Source organism: Glandiceps talaboti, chromosome 7 (assembly GCF_964340395.1).
Source record: "Glandiceps talaboti chromosome 7, keGlaTala1.1, whole genome shotgun sequence".
Lineage (NCBI taxonomy): Eukaryota > Metazoa > Hemichordata > Enteropneusta > Spengelidae > Glandiceps > Glandiceps talaboti.
In genome coordinates this window covers 21531415-21553397 of record NC_135555.1, presented here as the reverse complement: position 1 = coordinate 21553397, position 21983 = coordinate 21531415, and the positions used below count along the sequence as shown (strand labels likewise).

The following is a 21983-nucleotide window of genomic DNA, read 5'->3' as shown; positions in this document are numbered from 1 at the left end:
CGGATACCTCTATTGTAACGCGGCTTTTGATTGGTTTACGGAACGAAATAGGAATGAACTTGAACTAGAAAATTCGTAATTTTTCGATCCGTGACAAAACATTTATTTCAATATTGTGTCCAAGGAGGAAACAGTTATCCATACGTCAAGATTTCATCAGCATCATTTTACTGTGACCACATATTTGCTCTGGAAATATTTTTTCGATCAATTGTCCAATCAGAAACCGTCTTTCAAATATCCCCTGAGATTGAATGTACGGCGAAGTAGAGAAATACTTTATGGTACATGTTTTGACGCAGGCTTTCATTGAAGACTGATTAAGAACACAAGAAAATTCCCATGTAGGAACTCCATTTTAACGTAAAAAGGCGGAATTATTGAAATTCTTTAAACGGTCGACGAAAAATATTAACCTTTGGAATCCGTAACCGACCTGTCGCTAAATCGAAGTAAAAATGGCGGCGACGAAGAGAGCATGGAAGTTACGTGAGTAGTGTCCAGTATTTCGAAGTACAATCATTGAAAATAAATATTGAAGGTGTTAGTTTATTGGAATTTTATATCCGACGCGACATATAGCTATTAGCTTTATTGGAGAAGTGATGTGGAAAGTGTAATGTTACACCGAACATTTTATTTCGGCTGTTTGGACGTAACCAGACAAGACTAAATGTGTTACTCACTGTTGACAAGTCATTCAATGATGGCATTTCAAAACGGTAAAAACATTGACACTTGTTTAGGGCAACGACTCCTTTAGCACGTAGAGTTCGTCTGTACAATTTCCACTACTATTTTTATCTTTTTTTGTTGAAACTGTGGGCATAGTCTTTTGAAATGTAAATTGTTTGATCATCATTATTATAATAATTAATATGCTGCCCAGTTACCAGTTTATCTAGTACTAGTAACACCTTCCAAAACATACAGTATAATATGAATTTTGTAATCTCTGTATATTTAAAAATAGTCCAGTAATGTAGACAGTAATGTAGTAATATTTTTGGTATTGGCGATTGGGTTGGAAATTTTAGCTATATATGTTTAATACACTCTTAAAAAGGATGTGTGGATCTTGTTTTGAGGGGTGCCAATCAAAATTTTATTCAGTATACTGGTACATTTGATTACAATTTTATTCAACATACTGGTATATTTAATTAGATTAATTAATGAAATTATGACATGACTATACATATGACAGTGGGCCTGTGTAAAGGGCTATACAAGCACATAGTTTTGTTATAAATATACTTTACATTTTTTAAACTCTTGCAAAACAGCTGTCATTCATCAATGTGTAACACATCTATTCTAAGAATGAAATAAATCATTGTTGGTGTTGTGGTCATGATTGGCACATGGAAGTTGTATTTTTAACACTGATAAAATAACCAGCCAAACAAATTAAAGACTAGTTTGACAGAAGTACAGATTTGACCAAGAAAGCTTTAATTTCTAATGTGTTGCGTTTTACAGATCTCACTGTTCCTAGTATCATAAATCAAAAACCAATAGCATTAGGTGTACATAGAAAAAACATTGGTAAAAACAGTCCTCCAAAACGTAAAGTTTGAGCTATCACTGTTTAACTAAAGCAGAGATTAAGGTTTGACAGCTAAGGAGCCAGTCTATCCTAAGATAATAAAATGTTAGGTGTTTGGGTCTGTTGATGTTAATGTAATATGTGAAAGGTACTGTGATGAAGTTACCACATTGTTCAGTCAGAGCAAATAAATATAAATTATAATGACCAATCAATCTTAAATGTTTGCTCTGACGAGAAAATAAACAGAAAGAACCCCACTTTTTTGTTAACCAACCAAGAATTGTAATCCAGGACTAAAGCATAGTCATTGTAAGATTAATGGTATGCAAACACAAAACTTGATTTATACCAGATAATATTGGTATACTCTTTTCTACAAGCAATTTAGCTAATTCACTTGTCATATTGCAGAATACATCAAAATAGAAAAAAAAGTTGCTGCAACAAAAATATATTAGATTTATTATTACTAGTTCCCATAAGGTCCACTCTTTTAATACTGGAAGTGCCTTAAAGTTCTTGAAATAGTAGTTGAAAGTCATGACACTGGTGCCATGTACAGGAAAGTGTATATTGTACCAGATTTCCTACTCTCCCCCATACTTCTTTACAACTGACCATCAAGATTGGCAACACTATAAAAAAAACACTGGTGTACCAACATGACATACATTCCATGGTACACAGTTACATAGTTTATAACATACCAAAATCCCAGTATTTTAATAATACTTTAAGTTATACCATAAATAGTACAAAAATACACACACACAGAGTGTACTTTCAACTTGACTAACTAAATCCTACATTTCTGACTACAGAGGAATTTGTGGCCCATGGTGCCAATGTCAATTGTTTGGCGCTTGGATCCAAAAGTGGCCGAGTTATGGTAACTGGGGGAGAAGACAAGAAAGTCAATATGTGGGCTGTTGGAAAACCCAATTGTATCATGGTGAGTAATGTGTTATGTATACATTTAGCCTTTGGGACTTGGGTACACACTTTACTTTTATGTGTTCAAAGTTCCTCTTCCTTTTTGAAAGAGGAGATATTCACTAATTCAGAGAGAGAACAATAGATCAAAACTGAAATTTTTCTTGACACTTATTGGGCCATAAAATTTGTACAAGTGTATCATAACTTATATAAGTTTACAGAGGTCATTATATTCGTGACATAGGTCAATGTACTAGCTTAGCTTTGTGTCCTAAGTATGATACTATGGTGTGTCACCACCTGTGTATTTTGTTATGACTATTGTTTTGTATTGTGTATTGAAATGATTCAACCACTGTGAGCTATACTAGAGCAAAAAAACATTTTGTGAATTGTTTTGTATGTGAATTGCATTGTTGGAATTTATTCTTCTAGAAAGAAAAGCATACAGAACATATGAATAAACAGGGTAGAGATTTCTAAGAATGGACAGGATGAAAGTCACCATTTCATACCACTCTCACAAGAATGATGTTAGCTGACATTAATAACTTTATTGATAACTACCATGGTATCTTAATTCAAAACTTTGACAACCTCAAAATGATGTTTTAAGACTCCACCATCCAGTACAATATACAAAAAACAAACGTTGATAAAAATAATGTTCATTAAAAAGATTCATTTTTTTAAAAAAATTATGAAAAAAACTACAGAAAGAAACATTAGATGTGTTTGTTGATATGAATTACATTTACAGGAAATAAGTTGAAAGAGGAAAACCTAACAGTTAGGACAGAATTAGTAACTTGTATGTCTATGTCTGATTATAAGTTTTGCAGTGTGTCTGAATTTTATGGGTTTTACACACAAAAACATGTAATAGATTGTACACATTGAAATTTTTTTTTGAAAATCATGGATTTGTTTTTGGAAGTACCAATATTTTCACACATAATTGGAATGATTTAGTTTACAAAGTAAATTTTGAAGTAAGTAATGTCACACAGTTAGTAAACCAAAAATACTAGTAAATGTCACACAGTTAGTAAACCAAAAAGTAGTAACTCAGAACCAGATAATTATTGCCAGACTGTAAATTTTTATTCTGTCTCTGGAACTTGAATATGATTCATTTGTTTGTATTTTCACATGTATCATACATGACACATGGTACTGGTACTAGTATAGTTTATAGGAAATACTTTTATCCAAAATACTACCAATCTAATGTCCTTAATGTACAAAAATTAACTTCAAGAAGCTAGGGGATGTTGAGAAAAAAATAGAGATGACAAGATTATCTTGGATAAGCATGTTGTCAGTGATAGCAATGGGTATGAATACAAATAGGCTATTGCTTTGTCAAGGTTTTCAAGGTCAGTATCAGGGAAGTGAATTATATATATATCAATGATGTCATTAGTCTTACTAAGGAGATTTTATCTAGCCGATAGTTATAGATAACAGTAGAGTCTATGTGTTTGGTGTCCCTGCTACATATTTTGGGCCTTTGTTCAGTTCTTGTGACCTTCGTGTTGGGTTCACAAAGGTGTACTCATCTCGTACATCACTATCATTGCAAAAAAGGGACTTTATTTAACTGCTAGTTAGACAATAGTAGCATCCCCACTCTATACACGTATATGTGATGTCCCTGTTACAAACCTTGGCCCTTTGTTATTTGATTTTTGTTACCTTTGTAAAGGTCAGGGGGCACAAAGATGTGCTCATCTCATACATCATTATCATCTTAGAAAGGGGATTTTATTTAACTGATAGTTACAGACTACTGTAGCATCTAGGTGTTTGAAGTCCCGCTGAAAAATCTTATCTCTTTGTTGTTTGGTTTTCATGACCTCTGTAAAGGTCGAGAGGCGCAAAGGTGTGTTCATATCATACATCATTATGTAGGCAGACTGTCTGTGTACTCGTTTGCATTTCAAGATATTTTAACATGTGAAAGAGTTTGAGGACTCCAGTGTGAATAAGGGTCCTTGAGTTATGTATGTAATACTATTGGTATCACAATGATACATCTGAGCATTAGGCATGGGAAATACTTTAGTACATATTTTGGGCTCAAAAGCCTAGAAGTTAAAAAAGGAACCCTTTAACAAAGTTTTGGGATAGCTACCTAATATTACTAATAAAAAGAAAATTTAATATACATATGGGATTACAAACATTTAGTGACTCGTCCAAATTTAAAAGGTATGGTTTACCTTCCCTTCCAAAACAGAGTTGTGAAAATTTAACAAACAGGACGCATGTAGTCTTGTAGATTAATAGTGTCCTCTCATTACAGACCATACTGTCATACAAATCAGGTTCATGCTAGGGAGTCCAAGGCTAGTCCTATCCCAAACCTAACCCTAGCCCTAACTCCCTAGCTTGAATACAAATGTACATCTATATTGTACAGTTGGATCACTGTTCTACTTAAGTATATGAAAAGTCCTAGTCAAGAGACTGTTTGTGGCTTCAAATGTAAAGATCTCTCTTCACGCCATCTAGCTCAGTGACAAGTGATTCAAAACCATGGATAGCCTCTAGACTAGACAAGTCCTGACAATATTGTAGTAAGGGTTCAATAACCTCATGTATAAACAGAGAAAGGAAGTTGGGAAGTATTTTCAAGTCTGTCTTACATTCAGCTTATCTTGGTATAATCTTTGTCAAACAAGTCTAAGTCTTTCCTACTTAGAACATTGCTAGGTTATATGGACATCAATGTTCAACCATCCGCACAATTCTGCATGATAGGTAGAGCAGAGGACTTATAGACTTTTTAGATATATGGACAATAGTCTTCATCCATCCGTACAATTTGCATGATGTGTTGATTATGGGGACTTTAGGCTAGACCACAATGAGAATCCATTGAAACGATGACCTTGTGTGACCTTTGTTTGTTACTGATTCCTCCCTGTTTGTCTGTTGACTTCATCTGTAGAGTTTATCAGGTCATACCACACCAGTTGAGAGTGTACGGTTTGGAAACAGTGAAGAACTTGTCGCAGCAGGCTCACAGTCTGGTACTATCAAAATATGGGATTTGGAAGCTGCAAAAAGTAAGTGAAAATAATAAAAGAAAATAACACACTTCTGAAAAGGTGTGCATTTTTATTCATTTGTTGACTTTATTTATTTTTAGCAATTTTCATTTTCTTTCAGATTCAGATTACATTTGGGTATAAATGTATGATGTATTCATTATTTTTTTGTATGTGTTAGACTGGCGCTAGTCCCCATTAGGCCATTTTTGGTGCTAAATAATTGAAATTCAAAATACAATTGTATGTTTGTACAAGTTTATCTTTTGCATATTTCTATATGTCTCAAGGGATATTTCTATAACTCCATATATATGGCTATCTCACACAAAAAAACAAACAACTTAAAACACATGCAGTTTTCTAAATTAGTTCATTGGAAACATGATTATAGGAATCCTATAGACGTTAGCATCTATTCTGTGTCTGTCTGTCTGTCTGTCTGTCTGTCTGTCTGTCTGTCTATCACTTTGCATGCATGCATGTGTGTGAATGTGTGTTTGTGTCACTGGCTGCGTGTGTGTGTGTGCATCTCAGTGGTTGCATACATGTGGCTGTGTCTGTGTCTGTGTCTGTGTCTGTGTCTGTGTCTGTGTCTGTGTCTGTGTCTGTGCCTCTGTCTGTGTGTGTGTCTATGTCTGTGCCTGTGTTGACAAACCATAATTTCATTTCATGCTTGAGGAATGTTTATCCATGGGCATATTTGGATTTTTAAAAATATCAGTTCAAATGTAATCATTAAAAATTAAAAGTCTGCCATGGGAGACATTACCTCCTAAAAAACTTGGTACATTAGACTATATATATATGCTAGCCTCGTCTCTATCAGTATCAAAATGAAATTATAAATATTGGTAGATTCTTAAAAGCATAAGCACTTCTTTTGTGCAAACACAACAGATTATGACACTTCTGTGTGAAAAGAATGGCACCTGTCCCCTGAAGGATGCGGGTAGCTTGTTTCTTTTAACCCCATCCCAATACACTACTGGTAATCAGACCTTTTGAAATCACAAATTTCTTCAGGCTCTTTTAGACCACAACATTCAAACAGTGTTATAGGAATAAATGACTGTATTGTGTACAACAGACGGGTAAAGTCTAACTGAAGTATTGTTAATGTGGGTTGTATTTTGAATAGAATTAGCAATTGACTTAGTGTTAGTGTTAGGCGTATCTTGGCACTGATTGCCCTAACTGTAGCTGAGAATGTGGTTTGAAGAATTTAGACAGTTAAGAATTATAACTATGATTTATGCATCATTTACTGAATATATCACCCCTGATGCCTGGAAAGAAATAGTCTTTCATTTTTATAAACCAAATGTAAACAAAATTGTAGTGTGATAAGGACAGATTTTACCTAAGTATAAAATGCCATCAATAATGCAAATGTATTATTTATATATAAAGCTACATCATAGATATTTGCAGTACAAGTATTCATTGTTGTCATAAATGTATGTATCACATTATAAGAACTCTTGTAACTCACAGTTTTTTTTCGTTTGTTTGTTCTTTCAGTTGTCAGAACACTTACAGGGCATAAATCAAGTATTAGAACTTTAGATTTCCATCCGTATGGAGAATTTGTTGTTTCAGGGTCATTAGACACAAATATCAAAGTAAGTATCAATTCACTGCTTTATATCTCTTTGTGCTAAACCTCTCTCTCATGACTATATGTACCTCAGTGTAAACTGAAATCGTATAGTGGATGAGCACTTTCACATGCCACCCCACTGTTATGGAACATTCTACCTGTTGATCTACATATCATTCACCCACTCTTGAGAAATTCACAAAAGACACTTATGACTCACCTTTTGGTAAGGGCATTTTAAGCAGCCCTAGTTAGTTACTTGTTCAATGCCTTTGAACATTACTACATATTAGATTCATTTGCTGTATAAATGTTTTTGATTGATTGATTGATTGATTGATTGATTGATTGATTGATTGATTGATTGATTGATTGATTGATCTCTGTATATGAAAATATTGATTTCTCATTATTTCGTGAATATACCATGTTGTGTTGAAAAGCCAGAAAAATTTCAACAACTAATAGTAGATCCATTCAAACATGCTGCCTCAATACTAATAGAATAGTTATATTTATGTTTTTATACATTGTGTTTATAGAATAAAACTCAGTGTTTCAAAATGTTGTCTATTGTTTACCATCTGTATATGCATTCAATAAATCATACATATCATCTGACTCTGGGTGCATTCACCATTTTCCCGTAACTTATACTACACATGGATGCCCATCTTTTCATACCATAAAACAGAGTGAGTGTTCATTTCCATGATAAAAATCATTGATATGCAGATTACACAGTATCAAGGAATTGAATGAGTTTTGAAAATTGATGATAATAAATTTGTTGTTTTCTTTGCTCGTTTCAGCTGTGGGATGTTCGAAGGAAAGGTTGTATATTTACATACAGGGGTCATAACAATTGTGTAAATAGTGTTAGATTTAGTCCTGATGGAAGATGGGTGGGGTCTGCAGGTGAAGACGGAATAACTAAGGTAGGATTAATAAAGATGTTTATTTCTGTTCACTACAATTCATTTGATTACATGCATGTTGTGTGTCTAGGTAGAAATTGAGATAAACATAAACAAGTCTGATTTCATTTGACTTTGTGACTCCTGATTCATGTTCCGGTATTACAGTTGAATTTGGTCATCACCTCATTAATAATATCCATAATTTGAAACCCCATAAAATGAGCTAGTTATTTAGCGATAGTTTTCAGAGACTTGAAGTTAGACGGATATTTTAGCAGTTATGATGATAGTGTCAGAAGTTATCATCTGTTATCTGCACGTTAGATCTATTTGACATTCTTAATACACTTATGTCAGACGTTCATGTTTTCATAGATCCACTATGTGACCTCTTACTTTGTTTACATCACTCATTTGACCTTGGACCCTGTTAGGTCATTGTCATTTAACCTCTGACCTGATTGATGTCATTGTGTCATACCATCATCTGACCTCTGACCTAACTTATTGTATGTCTTCCACCAATAGTTATGGGACTTAACAGCTGGTAAAATTGTTCATGAATTTACAAACCATCAAGGACCTGTCAATAGTGTGGAATTTCATCCTAATGAATTTTTGCTGGCTACTGGAAGTGGGGACAGGTAAGTTTTATTAACATAATTTGTATGAAATCAGTCCTGTCATTGTTGACTTTCACGACTTGTGTGACACTGAAATAGTATGTCTGGTGCCATCCAACCATCCAGCAAATTCTAAACATACTCTGCATATGTTGAGTTTCTAATTGCTACAACACCTCATCCAAGAATGAATATTTACATGTTTGTTTTGAACTGAGATGTTGAAGAGATATGAAATTTCCATGTGGAGATTGAATAGTTTTTTTCACATACCTCCAGATATGCCCAGTTGTGGGTCAGACAGAGGTTATGAAACTGACAAATTGATCCTTCAATCATTGTTTGGTTGGGATGTGAACCTTGCACATAAAACACAAGCATCTGTCAATTCAGAATGAAGTCTAATGATTTGATATACAACAAGTTTGCTTGGTTCAAAACGTTTTATTCTGTCAACTATTGTGACCATTGCAAAGAGTAACTTGAAGAAATGAACCAAAAACTTTGTATGAATTTTAATTTTTTTTAATCTCAACACTGCGAGAGAAGAGCCATTGGCTCAACAGTCTATTGAATTTTAAATAAAGTCTAATTATAATGATGATGATGATAATATAAAACATCTATCATATAAACATGTTTGATATTATGTACAAATGACGGTCAAGTTTGAGTTCAGTTTTTTGCATTGAAATAGATACAAATGTACAGCTACAATGTCAATGTACAAGATCCAGTCAGTGTCTCAATGCACCAAATGATAGCCTAATTATGTTTTGTCTCTTTGACTACTTTTCAGGACTGTCAAGTTTTGGGATTTGGAAACTATGCAGCTTGTTGGTACAACTGATAGAGAGGCTAATGGAATAAGGTACAGTAACTGTTATTTCAAATTTGATGTTGGAATAATGCAGTGTCATAACATTTCTATATTTTCATCAAAATGACAGGTACTAGAAGTCATTTTCAGGATCAAAATAGAACAAGAAGGTTGACATGTATGCCTATAGTAATATACGTGTAGCATGTGAAATGGAAGTCATGATGTTGACCAAGAAATCAACTGATTGCTATTTCTATGATGTATCTTGGTGGTAACATTATATTTCAGGTAATGAGAATTTACAAGAGGGTTCAAACAGTACTGTGTTCCAGTTACTTTGATCAGTGAAAACACTGATACCTGTATAATCATCTGACCTTTGACATCCAGTCATGACCTATGACCTCTAACACATCCTGCCCGTTTCTATCCTACAGAACTATTAATTTCCATCCAGAAGGCAACTTTCTGTTCACTGGCGGCCAAGATTCGCTACGTGTGTACGGCTGGGAACCAGTGCGTTGTTACGATTCGTATGCCATGGGATGGGGTAGAATTGGTGACATAGCGATAGCATCTAATCAGCTAATAGGAGCCAGTTATCACCTGACAAACGTGTCACTTTATGTTGTTGATTTATCTGTAAGTCAAAATGCAGTCATCTGTTTTGTATGTTAGATATTCAAAGAAATGTGTCTATGTATGCCATTGATTTATCATTAAGTCAAACAAGTGCAGTTATCTGTTTTCATGGGCTCAGCATATCAGTTTTAAAATTTGTGGTCACCAGCTACTGGTACTTCAGTTCAATGTGGTGAACCTCCCAAGTTTTCTAATGATATTTTTTGTATAATCTCCTGGTTTCTTTTCATATTTAAATCATTGCAGAAAGTTTGTGGTCTGGTGAAAACAATGAGTGAGATGTCGGACCTCTACATTTGCATACCCCTGCATCTATATATTTTGAATGAAAATATTTTAGTCACTAATCATATCAGTAGCCAGGAATAATATTTTATGAAATACAGGTTTATCATATTTATCAAATATTGATTTTCGCGTATTTAGATGAAAAATTACTTGTCAGGTCCCAGGTCACAGATATTGATTTTGTTGTCAACAATGATTTTTTGAAAATCTTATTAGCCAGTTATCATGAGATTAGTATTTATTAGTGGTGTTGATTTATATTTATCAGAATGCAAAGTTTGTATTTTATGTCAAATGTAAGTTATAAATTGTTTTAAAAAAATAACATGAAATAGTTTTATATGTCCTCTGCAATTTATCCGGTATCAAATTATTACACTGATGATTAACACAAGTTGAAGAGAGACGGTTGAAAAAGAACTGAGCGATGTTTTTCTCTTGTATAAATTTCAATTTTTAAAATTTTTTTAAATTTTAAAATATTCCTAATGTGAAAACTATATGTTATTGATATATTTACAGAGGACCAACTTTTCAGGTGACAAAAAATTTGAACAGGAACATTTTCCAGCACCAGTACCACTCACTGCAAGTGGACACAGGAAAAATTTTGTGACAGAAAGACCAAGAACACAGTGTGGCCAGCCAGGGTAAGAAATGTCTCTATTAAAATCATCTAAAGCTTTCATTCTTTATGGTCAGTTATAGAAATAAAAACAATAGTTTTGAAGAGTTAGCTGTGATTTTTGTTGTGAGAACAGATAAGCTGTTTACAAAATTGATATGAATTATGTTGTGACAACAGACTTTACAAAATTAATGTCATTTTTGTTGTGACAACATATAAGCTGTGTGCAAAATTGATATGAATTTTGTTGTGACAACAGTTGTTTACATCATTTTTGTTGTGACACCAGACAAGCTGTTTGCACAATTGATATGAATTTTGTGGTGACAACAGACAAGTTGTTTACATAATTAATATGAATTTTGTTATGACAACAGACAAGCTCAGCAGATAAAAACAGAACCTGATGAAGATCCAGCACAAGACCAAGGAGAAGATGACAGCAGTGAAGTTGCACAAATACAGAACCCTGCTGATCATAAGGCATTATTTCAACCCAAACATGACTTAGGTAAGCAGTACTTACGTCTGTCTTCAGCCATTAATTCAACCTAAACATAACTTGGTAAGAAGTACTTATGTCTGTCTTCAGTCATTAATTCAACCCAAACATAACTTGGTAAGAAGTACTTATGTCTGTCTTCAGCCATTATTTCAACCTAAACATAACTTGGTAAGAAGTACTTACGTCTGTCTTCAGCCATTATTTCAACCCAAACATAACTTAGGTAAGAAGTATGTATGTCCATCTACAGACGTCAGGTACAGCATTATCTGCATCATTTGTTACAGACTTGACACAAACCTGGGATATTTTGACTGACATGTGACGTCTTTATGTAACTTTAGTGTGATGACCTCATCAAATGATCCCAAATATCAGTCAAGGTTGTTCTATAACACTTTCCTACTGTGCTTAGATCTCTACATAATTATGCCCACTGTCCACTCACCCTAGTGCAAACCCAAAATGATACAGTTCATTATATTGTTAGCCTCCAGTTGGCACTACCTGAAGGGGCTATAGGAATGACCCATGTCTGTCGATCCATCCATTTATCTAGTCATGTACAGCCATATATCTCTGACACCAACTACTCATTTTCAACCAAAACATGCCTGCACATCACTTTACTTGCCAACCTTGACCAATATGGCTAAACAGGACTATACTTGTTTTCAACCAACCAACCAACCAAACATGCCTGCACATCACTTTACTTGTCAACCTTGACCAATATGGCCAAACATTGTTATACTTGTTAGAATTAACATTTCAACCAGTTACAATTTTCATATGAACTTCAATAAATATCAGGTTTCTTGTGTATGGAACATTCCTTACAACCCTCTATTCAACCAGTTAAAAGATTTAAGTCTATTCATAGCATTTGACAATAAAGTATCCATATCTATATATCTGTATTTGATGAATTCTAAACAATGCATGTATTGTATTAGTAATAAAACCCATTATCTATTTGTACATTCTGGTTGATCATACTAATTTCTCTCTCTAAAATATTTTGAATGGCAAGACATAATACCAAACATGCATGTCTTTATATTTCCCATCATAATGGTATCCAAAATGCTAATAATTATTCCATTTCCTTTTTTTTTTGTCATGTTTTGTTTTGTAATGCACATTTGTACCGATGGATCATCTGTTAATCAATTGATGGAGGTGAAGGAAAAATTTGGTTTAACTACTTCCTGAACTATCCTTAGTTCATTTCTTTATCTGCAAATTATTTTCTGATCTTTCTCCAATACTTTGTTGTGGGTTTCGTTAATAAATGTGTGTGGATTTTGAAACTTTAATACCTCAAACCAGCAGTTTTTGACTATATTTACCTCAGTACAATTATTTGGTACCTGAAATAGCATTTTACCACCTAGGCGTGTCACAAAAATTACAAATCGTTTGATTTCTTGGTCAACACCATAAGTTTCACACGCTACACATATATGGCTCATATGAGAATAAGTTAAACTTTCTTCTATTTTGACCCGTTAATGTGAGGTAAAATACTATGGCAGGTACTGAGAGTTATTTGTTTGCATCCAAAAGTCTTGCAGTGTAATTTGTTTGACGGATTCTATGTGTATATGTGTGATGTGGAACCATTTCTCTGACAATCTGACATGCAATAGTCAATGTATTCAAACCTGGCACAAAGATGGCAACTATACAAGACCCTAATGTATTTTTGAACCCTGCAATATGATATGCCCAATGTTTGTTTTTCCATAGCCCGTTCTCCATCCCCTAAAGATCCATTTCCAGCACCACTAGAAGAACCTAGTCCATTGGCAGCAGTGCCAGCTAGCAGAAAACCACCTAGTCAACCAGTAGTACATGTACAACCACAGCAGATATCACCTAAACATCCACCAGCTGTAACACCTTCACAACCACAAACACAACAAGCTCCTGTTGTACCCTCTGATAGAAATAAACCAGTTGGACTTGACATGAATGCTTTTCTGCCTGTAAGTACCGATATGTTTCTGAGAATTTATTGTATGTTGTTTTCAATATGCACAGACATAGTCTCACATATGTGTACAGACACACACATAATAATATGTTGGATTTTATATAGTGCTTTCCCAATCTGTGCTCAAAGCACTTTACAATTATTACCCCTTGGCCCAGATCTTTAGTAGCATAATTGCCCTTTACTTCCTCAACTCCCTGGGGAGCAAGTGAGTTGAGTACCTTTTACACATATATGCATTCACACAACCTCAGTTATAAACAGTCACATACCACTCAAAGTTTTATACACACCCACACCCACACCCACACACACACACACACACACACACACACACACACACACATACACACACACACACACACACACATACACATACACATCCACCCACATACACATACACATTCAGACACACCCTTGAACACATGCACATTCTCACTCAAACACAATCACACAGACACATGCTTGTACACTGATATGTTGGTAAAATACAGTCCAACAATAGATTCTTCAAAAAAAAAAAATGTGTATCACCAGCAAGTGTTAGAGCAATGTGGAACAGATAGCAAGTGTAATTCAAAGTATTATATGTGTGTGCCAAAGATTTCTTGGCCAAAGAAAGAGATATTGAGAATCTAAGGATAAGTCTACTGGCTGAATGCTAAGATCGCCATGAAAATGTTGTTTTTTGTAAGCACTGTAATTCGTATATCTGACATTACAGAAGTGATGACAGACACACAGTCTTTCAATGTTCTAAGTATTGTAATAAGTATTGTAATCAGATTATTTATCTTTTGTACTGAAACAGAAGCAGCCCCAGCATGCTGCAGCAGTACATATGTCAGCCCAGAATGATGTGCATCCACCAGAAATTAGTGAATTTGATGTTCTTGGATCAATAGAAAAGGGACACAATTCAATGTGTGCTGCCATGAGCCATAGATATAAAAATTTAGATGTTGTCAGATCTATTTGGACAACGGGCGATATCAAAGTAAGTATGAATATTCAAGTAGAATGTGTAACAAAATTAAAATACAGTAGTTCTGTCCCTCAATGTACAAGGTTAAGTTAAATGTACTAATTTATGCAATTTCTAATGTGAGATTCGGGATAGAGAGGGATAAAGCAGTATGACATATGTACCAGTGATTACTTACATCATTGTGTGCACATACTAGTGGTATTTGCACTGCAGTGCATTACTGAAAATATTATTGCATACCTGCATGCAAATGATATGCAAATGAAGGCATTCATTCATTGAACATGAAAGCGCATGATTGCAGTGTCATTTTTATGGAATTTTGCTATTTCAGATAAGCATAATATGTAATATTAACAGAACCCCAATCTGCATGAATGCCAGTGTAGGTACTATTTGCACTTGTGCTTGCAGTGTTTTCTGCTGGACTTTTACTCACTACATTCATGAAATTATGACTGCAGAGAACACTGCAAGTACTGATGCAAGTACTCCGTGTACACCAGACTTGCACTCACATGTCACAGGGTTCCGTCATACTATTAATATCCAATGCTGTAATGTTATATGTGATGTCACTTTGATTCTTGTCACCTAAAATTCAACTTTATCACCTTTTCATGTCATAAGACCGATAATCATTTGATTTCTTCATCAACACCATAACTTCCCGATCCATGTATATGTGGCATGTGTGACAATAAGTCACCCTTTGAGTTTTGAGAAGTTTTGAAAATTATCTGTGGCTGAGTTGTTTAATTACTTGCCTCTTACCACTGTGGTTGGGGTTCAAATCCCCTCACAGTTGCATTAAAAATTTGCCACTTTGTATTGGAGCATTGTTAAGTGTGACTCTACTGAACAACACAAGGTTTCCCCAGACACTCTAATTTCCTTCTGTATTAACACTGATGAAAATCCATGTTTATATATGTAGGTGTTAGTCACCTTTGTTGACTACCTGACTGATGTCAAAGCTTAATAAATAAATGAATGAACGAACGAATGAATGAATGAATGAAAATGACATATTACGAATCTGACTGTATTTTACAGACTGCAGTAGATTCAGCCATCCATATGAACGACTTAGCCATTGTAGTAGACCTACTTAATGTCCTGTGTTTAAAACCGTAAGTATAATGGAAAATGTTCAGGACTACCAAGTAATACTACTGTAGAGGACATTACAGTATAGTTACTTTGGAATGGTAAATTGGAAAGGAATGCAACGTTTTGATCCATCTAGTATGGACCTTGATTATACAATGATTGCATGGTCAAGGTCCATAGTAGATGGATATGATCAAAATATTGCATTCGTTTCCAATTTATTGTTCCAAAGTAACTATATTGTACTGTCCTATTGATTCTTGTATACTTGCATAATGTATTCTTTCACTTTTTGTACACTTTTCACTATCATATTTTTATCAATTAATTGTTATCTTTTGAGTTGATTGCACTATTCAACACTTCGTCACACTTTTTCAACTATCTGAGATGCATTCTAAAATACATGCATAGGCACACTCCATAAGTAAAATTACGACATACTAGTTGGACACCTGGCAATTCAGAGGTCATGGTATGTGATAATTAGTCATACCTGCATGCCCAACTAGTTAGTTAACAAAGGAATCTTTGTTATATATATATATAATCAGCTCTAGAGCATATCACTAAATACATTATTCATGGGGAGGGGATATCTGTGTATTTAAGTTGTTCAGTTTGAAACATATTCGTTCCCCAAAACATTTTCTGATACAAGAATACACAGACTGTGTTCTGTACAGCTCAGATTGTTGAGTAAGTTATTCCAATATGCAGACATATAACCAAGATCAGGGTTGTATGGAAAGTTTAGTCTACACAACATTGTTATAATTGTCATGTTTTCCCCTATGAGTATACCACTTAGTGGAACTGACATTGAAAACAGTTTTCACTTATAAATAATTGTGAGACAAGTAAGTTATAGTGTATTACTTTCATGTATTCACTAATAAGTTACCCAACCTTTACAAGGTTATTGTGTTTGGTAAACAGATCATGAGTGGAGATTTGATATCAACATTTGGTTTGACTAAAGTGTAAAATGGTATCACCTATACAATGTTGTAATCACGGCCTAAAAAAAAATTACGACAGACTCAATAAAGTCAGCTCCCTGACACTAACTAAGCGGCGTTTTCAAAGGGAACAACTAAAGGTTGTCTCAATTATAAAGATGATGCTGCATAGACTACACTTTCCATTCAACCCTGGTCTTGGTTGTAAGGTTTTTGATGACTTTCATCACTGTAGGGGTTGTTTTCACCTTCTCTTGTCCACTGAGGCAATGACTTATTTATGTGTTCCATTCCAAATAAATCATAGTAATAGTCTGTCTTTCTTTTGTCCTGTAGTGCTATGTGGTCATTAGATTTATGTGTTAAGATCCTTCCAAAAGTTGAAGAACTTATCAACAGCAAATATGAAAAGTAAGTCCAAACTTTATTTACCATGAGTGTATTTCTCTTCAGAAGTATCACACATGATATTATGTAATAAGTAAAGATAGATACCATAGCACTCAGAAGATGATATGATCTTGTATTTTAATTGACTTTTAAAAGAGTTAAATATTCTGTATCACTTCAAATTTTAGTTGTGTACACTATTGTTAAGGAAGTTATCAGTTCTGAACACAGTTGCTATGACAGCTTTTAGTCATGTACCCTGTTGCTATGGAAGTTGTTTAGTTCATTGCACTTGCTGTGGCAGAATTTAGTTGACACTTATGCCAGTTTTTAGTTGTGTACACTTGCTATGCCAGTTTGTAGTTGCGTACACTTGCTATGCCAGTTTTTAGTTCTGTATACAGTTGCTGTGGCAGTTTTTGGTTGTTTACTCGGTTGCTGTGGCAGTTTTTATTGGTGGACATTGTTGGTGTGAAAGTTTTGTAGCAGTTAAGTCCATTGTTATGGCCATTTAAAGAGGTTAATTACCAGGTATATATTTTGTGTTTGTTTCCATTGGTTACCACTTCTTGTTTTACAGTTACATTCATGCTGGCTGTCAAGTTATCAAATTGGTAATGAAGAGTTTCTCTGGTCTTATAAAATCAAATATTACGGCACCTCCAATATCAGGAGTTGATATATCAAGAGAAGAAAGGTAAGTCATTGGGATGGGTACAGGTGTGTAACATAAATCACATGAGACATATCTACAGAGACAAAACTCATATGTCAGCCCTTGTATTATGGGAAGAGATTTGTGGAAAGAATCAACTTGACAAATAAATCAATCAAATTTCTATAGCACTGATTTCCAGAGCAGTGTTCTGCTCAAGACAGTAGCGCTGAATGACTAAAGCACACTATATGCTTCGGTGAACAAGTAAGTCAAATTTACCACCACAGTACTGTTAGTATTTGATTTGGTAACTTCATTTACATAGGCATGAAAAACCCTACTGTTAGCACTAAATTCCTCCTTAGGTAGGAGTTAAGACAGTTTGGTGTCTCTGTAAATGTGAATGTGTCCTGACTGACTGACTGACTGACTGACTGACTGACCAGAACCATTTCTTAATGTGAGCATTGATGATTTTGATGACTTGTACATACTTAGGCTTTGTAAATCAAGAGATAATGTTGACCCAAACATGGTGACCAAAGAAAAAATGCTGTAGCATTCACAGAGTGACAGAAAAAGTAAATTCCTAGAAAACGATTATGAAAATAAAAAGGCTTTGAAGGTGCAATTGTTCAATCAAAGTATTCTTCTCTTAATGCAGCAGGTATTACGGTATGGAGTGTTGTTATGATTAGTAAAGTCATTTTGTTTGTTTTACAGGTATAGGAAGTGTAAGAGCTGTTATGAAAGTCTTCTCAGAACTAGAAGTATTGTAGAACAAAAACAACATTTGGTAGGAAAATTAGGAAGTACATTCCGTGAAATGAACCTGATTCTGAGTGGTCTTGACTGTTAGGTATTATGTACAACAATCTAGTATGACTTGGATATTAAATTACCCCCTCTTAATGTGAGCTAAGTGGATATGACAGCCCTGGATTATGGTATCTACCGTCACTGCTGTAAAGAAGATATTACACCAAGTGAGAATACTATTACAACAAGAAGTGCTTGGACATGGTACTGACGAGGCGATCTGATTATGAAGAAAAATTTGGTAATTGTGAAGATATGTATGCTGTAATAAGAACAGTAGTTTAGTCTCTAGTAAAGACAGAGAGATGTATCTGCTGTAATTGAAAATGAAAATTAACACAGGTTGCTTTTTACAGTGGGGTAAGCTCAATTTTGATTATATTTTGGTTATTTCGTCTGAGTTCACTGCCATCAAGTTGTCCCCGTAATTGATAATACATGACAAACATATGCAACCTAGAGAATTCAATAGAATTGAAGTGATAGATCTAACACTAAATTGCCATTCTGGAATAATGTTTTTAGTTACTCGTATGTGTCAATGTATTATTTGACTGCACCTTTATACAAATAGAAAGATGGACACAGAAAACCTTTACAAGACAGACAGTTTGATAATAATACCAAAGTGTTGTGTTTCGTTCTCTGTATTAAATTCATTGTGTACTTCTTGGTGTGTATAACCAATAGCCATTCACAAGCCGATATTCACTTACTATGATAAATGTGATATAGAAGTGTTGAAATCTTACCAGTCGTTGTACACTTCAATGGCTTAGACTACTACACCCAGCTACATCACAAAATCTTGAAAAGTTGAATTATGTCTTAAACATCGTACCATAATTTGGGTCGGGAATCAGGGAGTTTTGTTAGGTTTGCCTACCTACCTTACCTACCTACCTACCTACCTACCTACCTACCTACCTACCTACCACCCTTTTCATAAAGATTTGTATCAAACTAATTCATATTTGATACAAGTTTGCCTTATACATATTTGTGCCAAGTCCTTCGCATAATTGGAAAGAACTTTTAATGTAATAAATGTGATTTAATTCAGTAATTCCAAATATTCATTTATAGATCTGTCTAACACACAAATAGGTGGCCATTTTATATTTGAGATCATTTTGAACTAGTCCACAAATTCACCAAAGGTACTTTTGTGTCTTCTCTTGATTTGAAAATAAAAGGCTTAGGAAATTTTGTTGTGCACAGTACCAGTGATATTTTTTCACTTTTGCTTTTTTAAGGATATATGCTTTATTAAGAATTCTTATAGCTTTTATTTTGTGTACTGCAAGCAGTGCCATATTTTTTTCAAAGTCACCTAGTTCAAAATGAAACATTGCTTAGTATTCATTTATGCAAATTATATTCATGAATATTCAAATGCAATTATACTGACTGTTTATAATGCTGAAAAGTCATCTTCCTTTCACATTGGAAAAGAAAAAAAAGACTTGAGAAATTTTCTTGATGACAGTACCAGTGATTTACATGAGTTCAAAATAAACATAAATGCACATTTCCCACAATACAAGGTTGTCCACCCAAATTTCATAGCATAATGTCCATAAATTACACAGTGCAGTGAACCTGGCAAACCCCTTTATTAAATAAGATTTCACCAGATAACACAGGCGTCATCATTTTCACAAAGTTTGTTTTTTTTTCCTCCATGTCTGTGCCTAATGTAAGTTTAAAATTTGTATATATAGATAGGGTAGTAATGTACAGTGCTAGGAATTATTGAAACAATTTGTTGTTGCCGATAAATTCCCACGTCCATGCAACATTTTACCTAATCACAAATAAATATAAACTTTGTACTGCACCAAAATACTTGTTGTTCATGCATGTGTGACTCCACACCTCTGTAGAAGACTTTGAGGTTGAAAGCTAGGAATTATCTAAGTATTTTGATGTCTTACAGAGTTACTATTCACCTGCACAGATTAGTCTTCATCATAATTTTAGCTAATTATTTGAGTATGCTCTAATGGTAACCAATAATATAGTCTACCTTTAAAAAGTAGTGAACCTACTTTGATGATAAAACACAGTTCCCTAAACATAAATCTAACAACGCTTACACCTAATGTTACTATATCTGTCATTTTGTTTCATTTTACATACATACGTACGTACGTACGTACGTACGTACATACATACATACATACATACATACATACATACATACATACATACATACATACATACATACATACATACATACACACACATACATACATACATACATACATACATACATACATACATACATACATACATACATACATACATACATACAGATATTTCAAAGTGTGTTTTAGTGCAAAGATTTTGATGTTAACTATGATCCTAAAGTCTTTCTTGACCCTTACATAGTGTGTCAAGAGATACAGATAACCACACAAAGTGTCTGTACTACAGTTTTATGTTTAAAAAAACTGACAGTTGCTACCGTAGCATGCCTCATGCAGGAGGACTGTAGAATGAAGCAGAACAAAATATTAGATAAAGAAACCAGTGGAAATTACTGTGTAAATATTTGTATTAAAAATTTGACGGAAAATGTAATGGCTTTGAAAAAGTCAAAAGAAAGAAGAATAAGCAAATAATGGATTTGTAAAAGATAAAAGGTGAAGTACCATGTTTCCTTGTCAAATTAATTACACACAAATGTAAGAATGTTAATATTATGTCATGTCCAAGTCTCTGTACTGTGTATACTGAGAACTTAGATTACAGATGTAGTAAAGAAATACATTAGTGACTCCGAAATACTCAGAGTGAGGTTCATGACCCAAAGGTCAAAGTTTAAATTACAATCTTTCCCCGTATAGTTTTGCATTCGCTATTTATTATTTTTGTCAAAATATGAATTTTCAGTGACATGGGGTTTTTTTCTTCTGATTTTTCCCGCATTATTACTAGTACTATGTTTTGATTTGAAGTGATTTTGATATAGAAAAAAATGTGCAGAGTGTAGGGTTTTTTTTGGTTTGAGTAATTATTTATACTATAATGCTTTGCAATCTATCCAAGCTGGCAATACTTCTTACTTTTTACTTCTTGTTTCAAATGAATACAAAAACACAAGGTTTTGTATATGCTACAAAGTTAAATATGAATTTACATTTTAATTATCTGGAAGTATCTATGTCTGATGTGGTCAGGCATGGGTTGAAATGTTAATCACCCTATTTTTGTATACGCTGTGGCCCCCATTGTATTGTGAGCTGACCCTGCTAAGCCATTCATTGTACGCGATAGGGTTATACCATAGCAGAGGGGTGGAAGGGTTTACTACAATTGTACAGGGGGATATGATGTATGACACTATCTGTATATTAGAGAGTAATATGTGCATGTTTTATAGCTATTGTTTCACCAATTTAGACAAATTAATTAATCAAGTTTTTATGATTTGTGGATGTACATTGTCACAAGTTGTTTTCCAATCAATGTT

The 21983-nt window shown here is 34.1% G+C and overlaps 1 protein-coding gene across 1 annotated transcript; it reads left to right on the top strand.

The window, feature by feature from the left end:
* Window positions 1-187: 187 nt before the first annotated feature.
* On the top strand, window positions 188-20607 carry LOC144437512 (katanin p80 WD40 repeat-containing subunit B1-like). Its single transcript, XM_078126451.1, has 16 exons — window positions 188-489; window positions 2374-2504; window positions 5445-5562; window positions 7069-7169; window positions 7960-8085; window positions 8596-8711; window positions 9490-9561; window positions 9951-10155; window positions 10966-11093; window positions 11449-11582; window positions 13329-13567; window positions 14387-14572; window positions 15620-15696; window positions 16975-17049; window positions 17609-17725; window positions 18410-20607. The coding sequence occupies exons 1-16, from the start codon at window positions 459-461 to the stop codon at window positions 18543-18545; spliced, it is 1992 nt and encodes a 663-aa protein (XP_077982577.1). The 5' UTR covers window positions 188-458; the 3' UTR covers window positions 18546-20607.
* Window positions 20608-21983: the final 1376 nt, after the last annotated feature.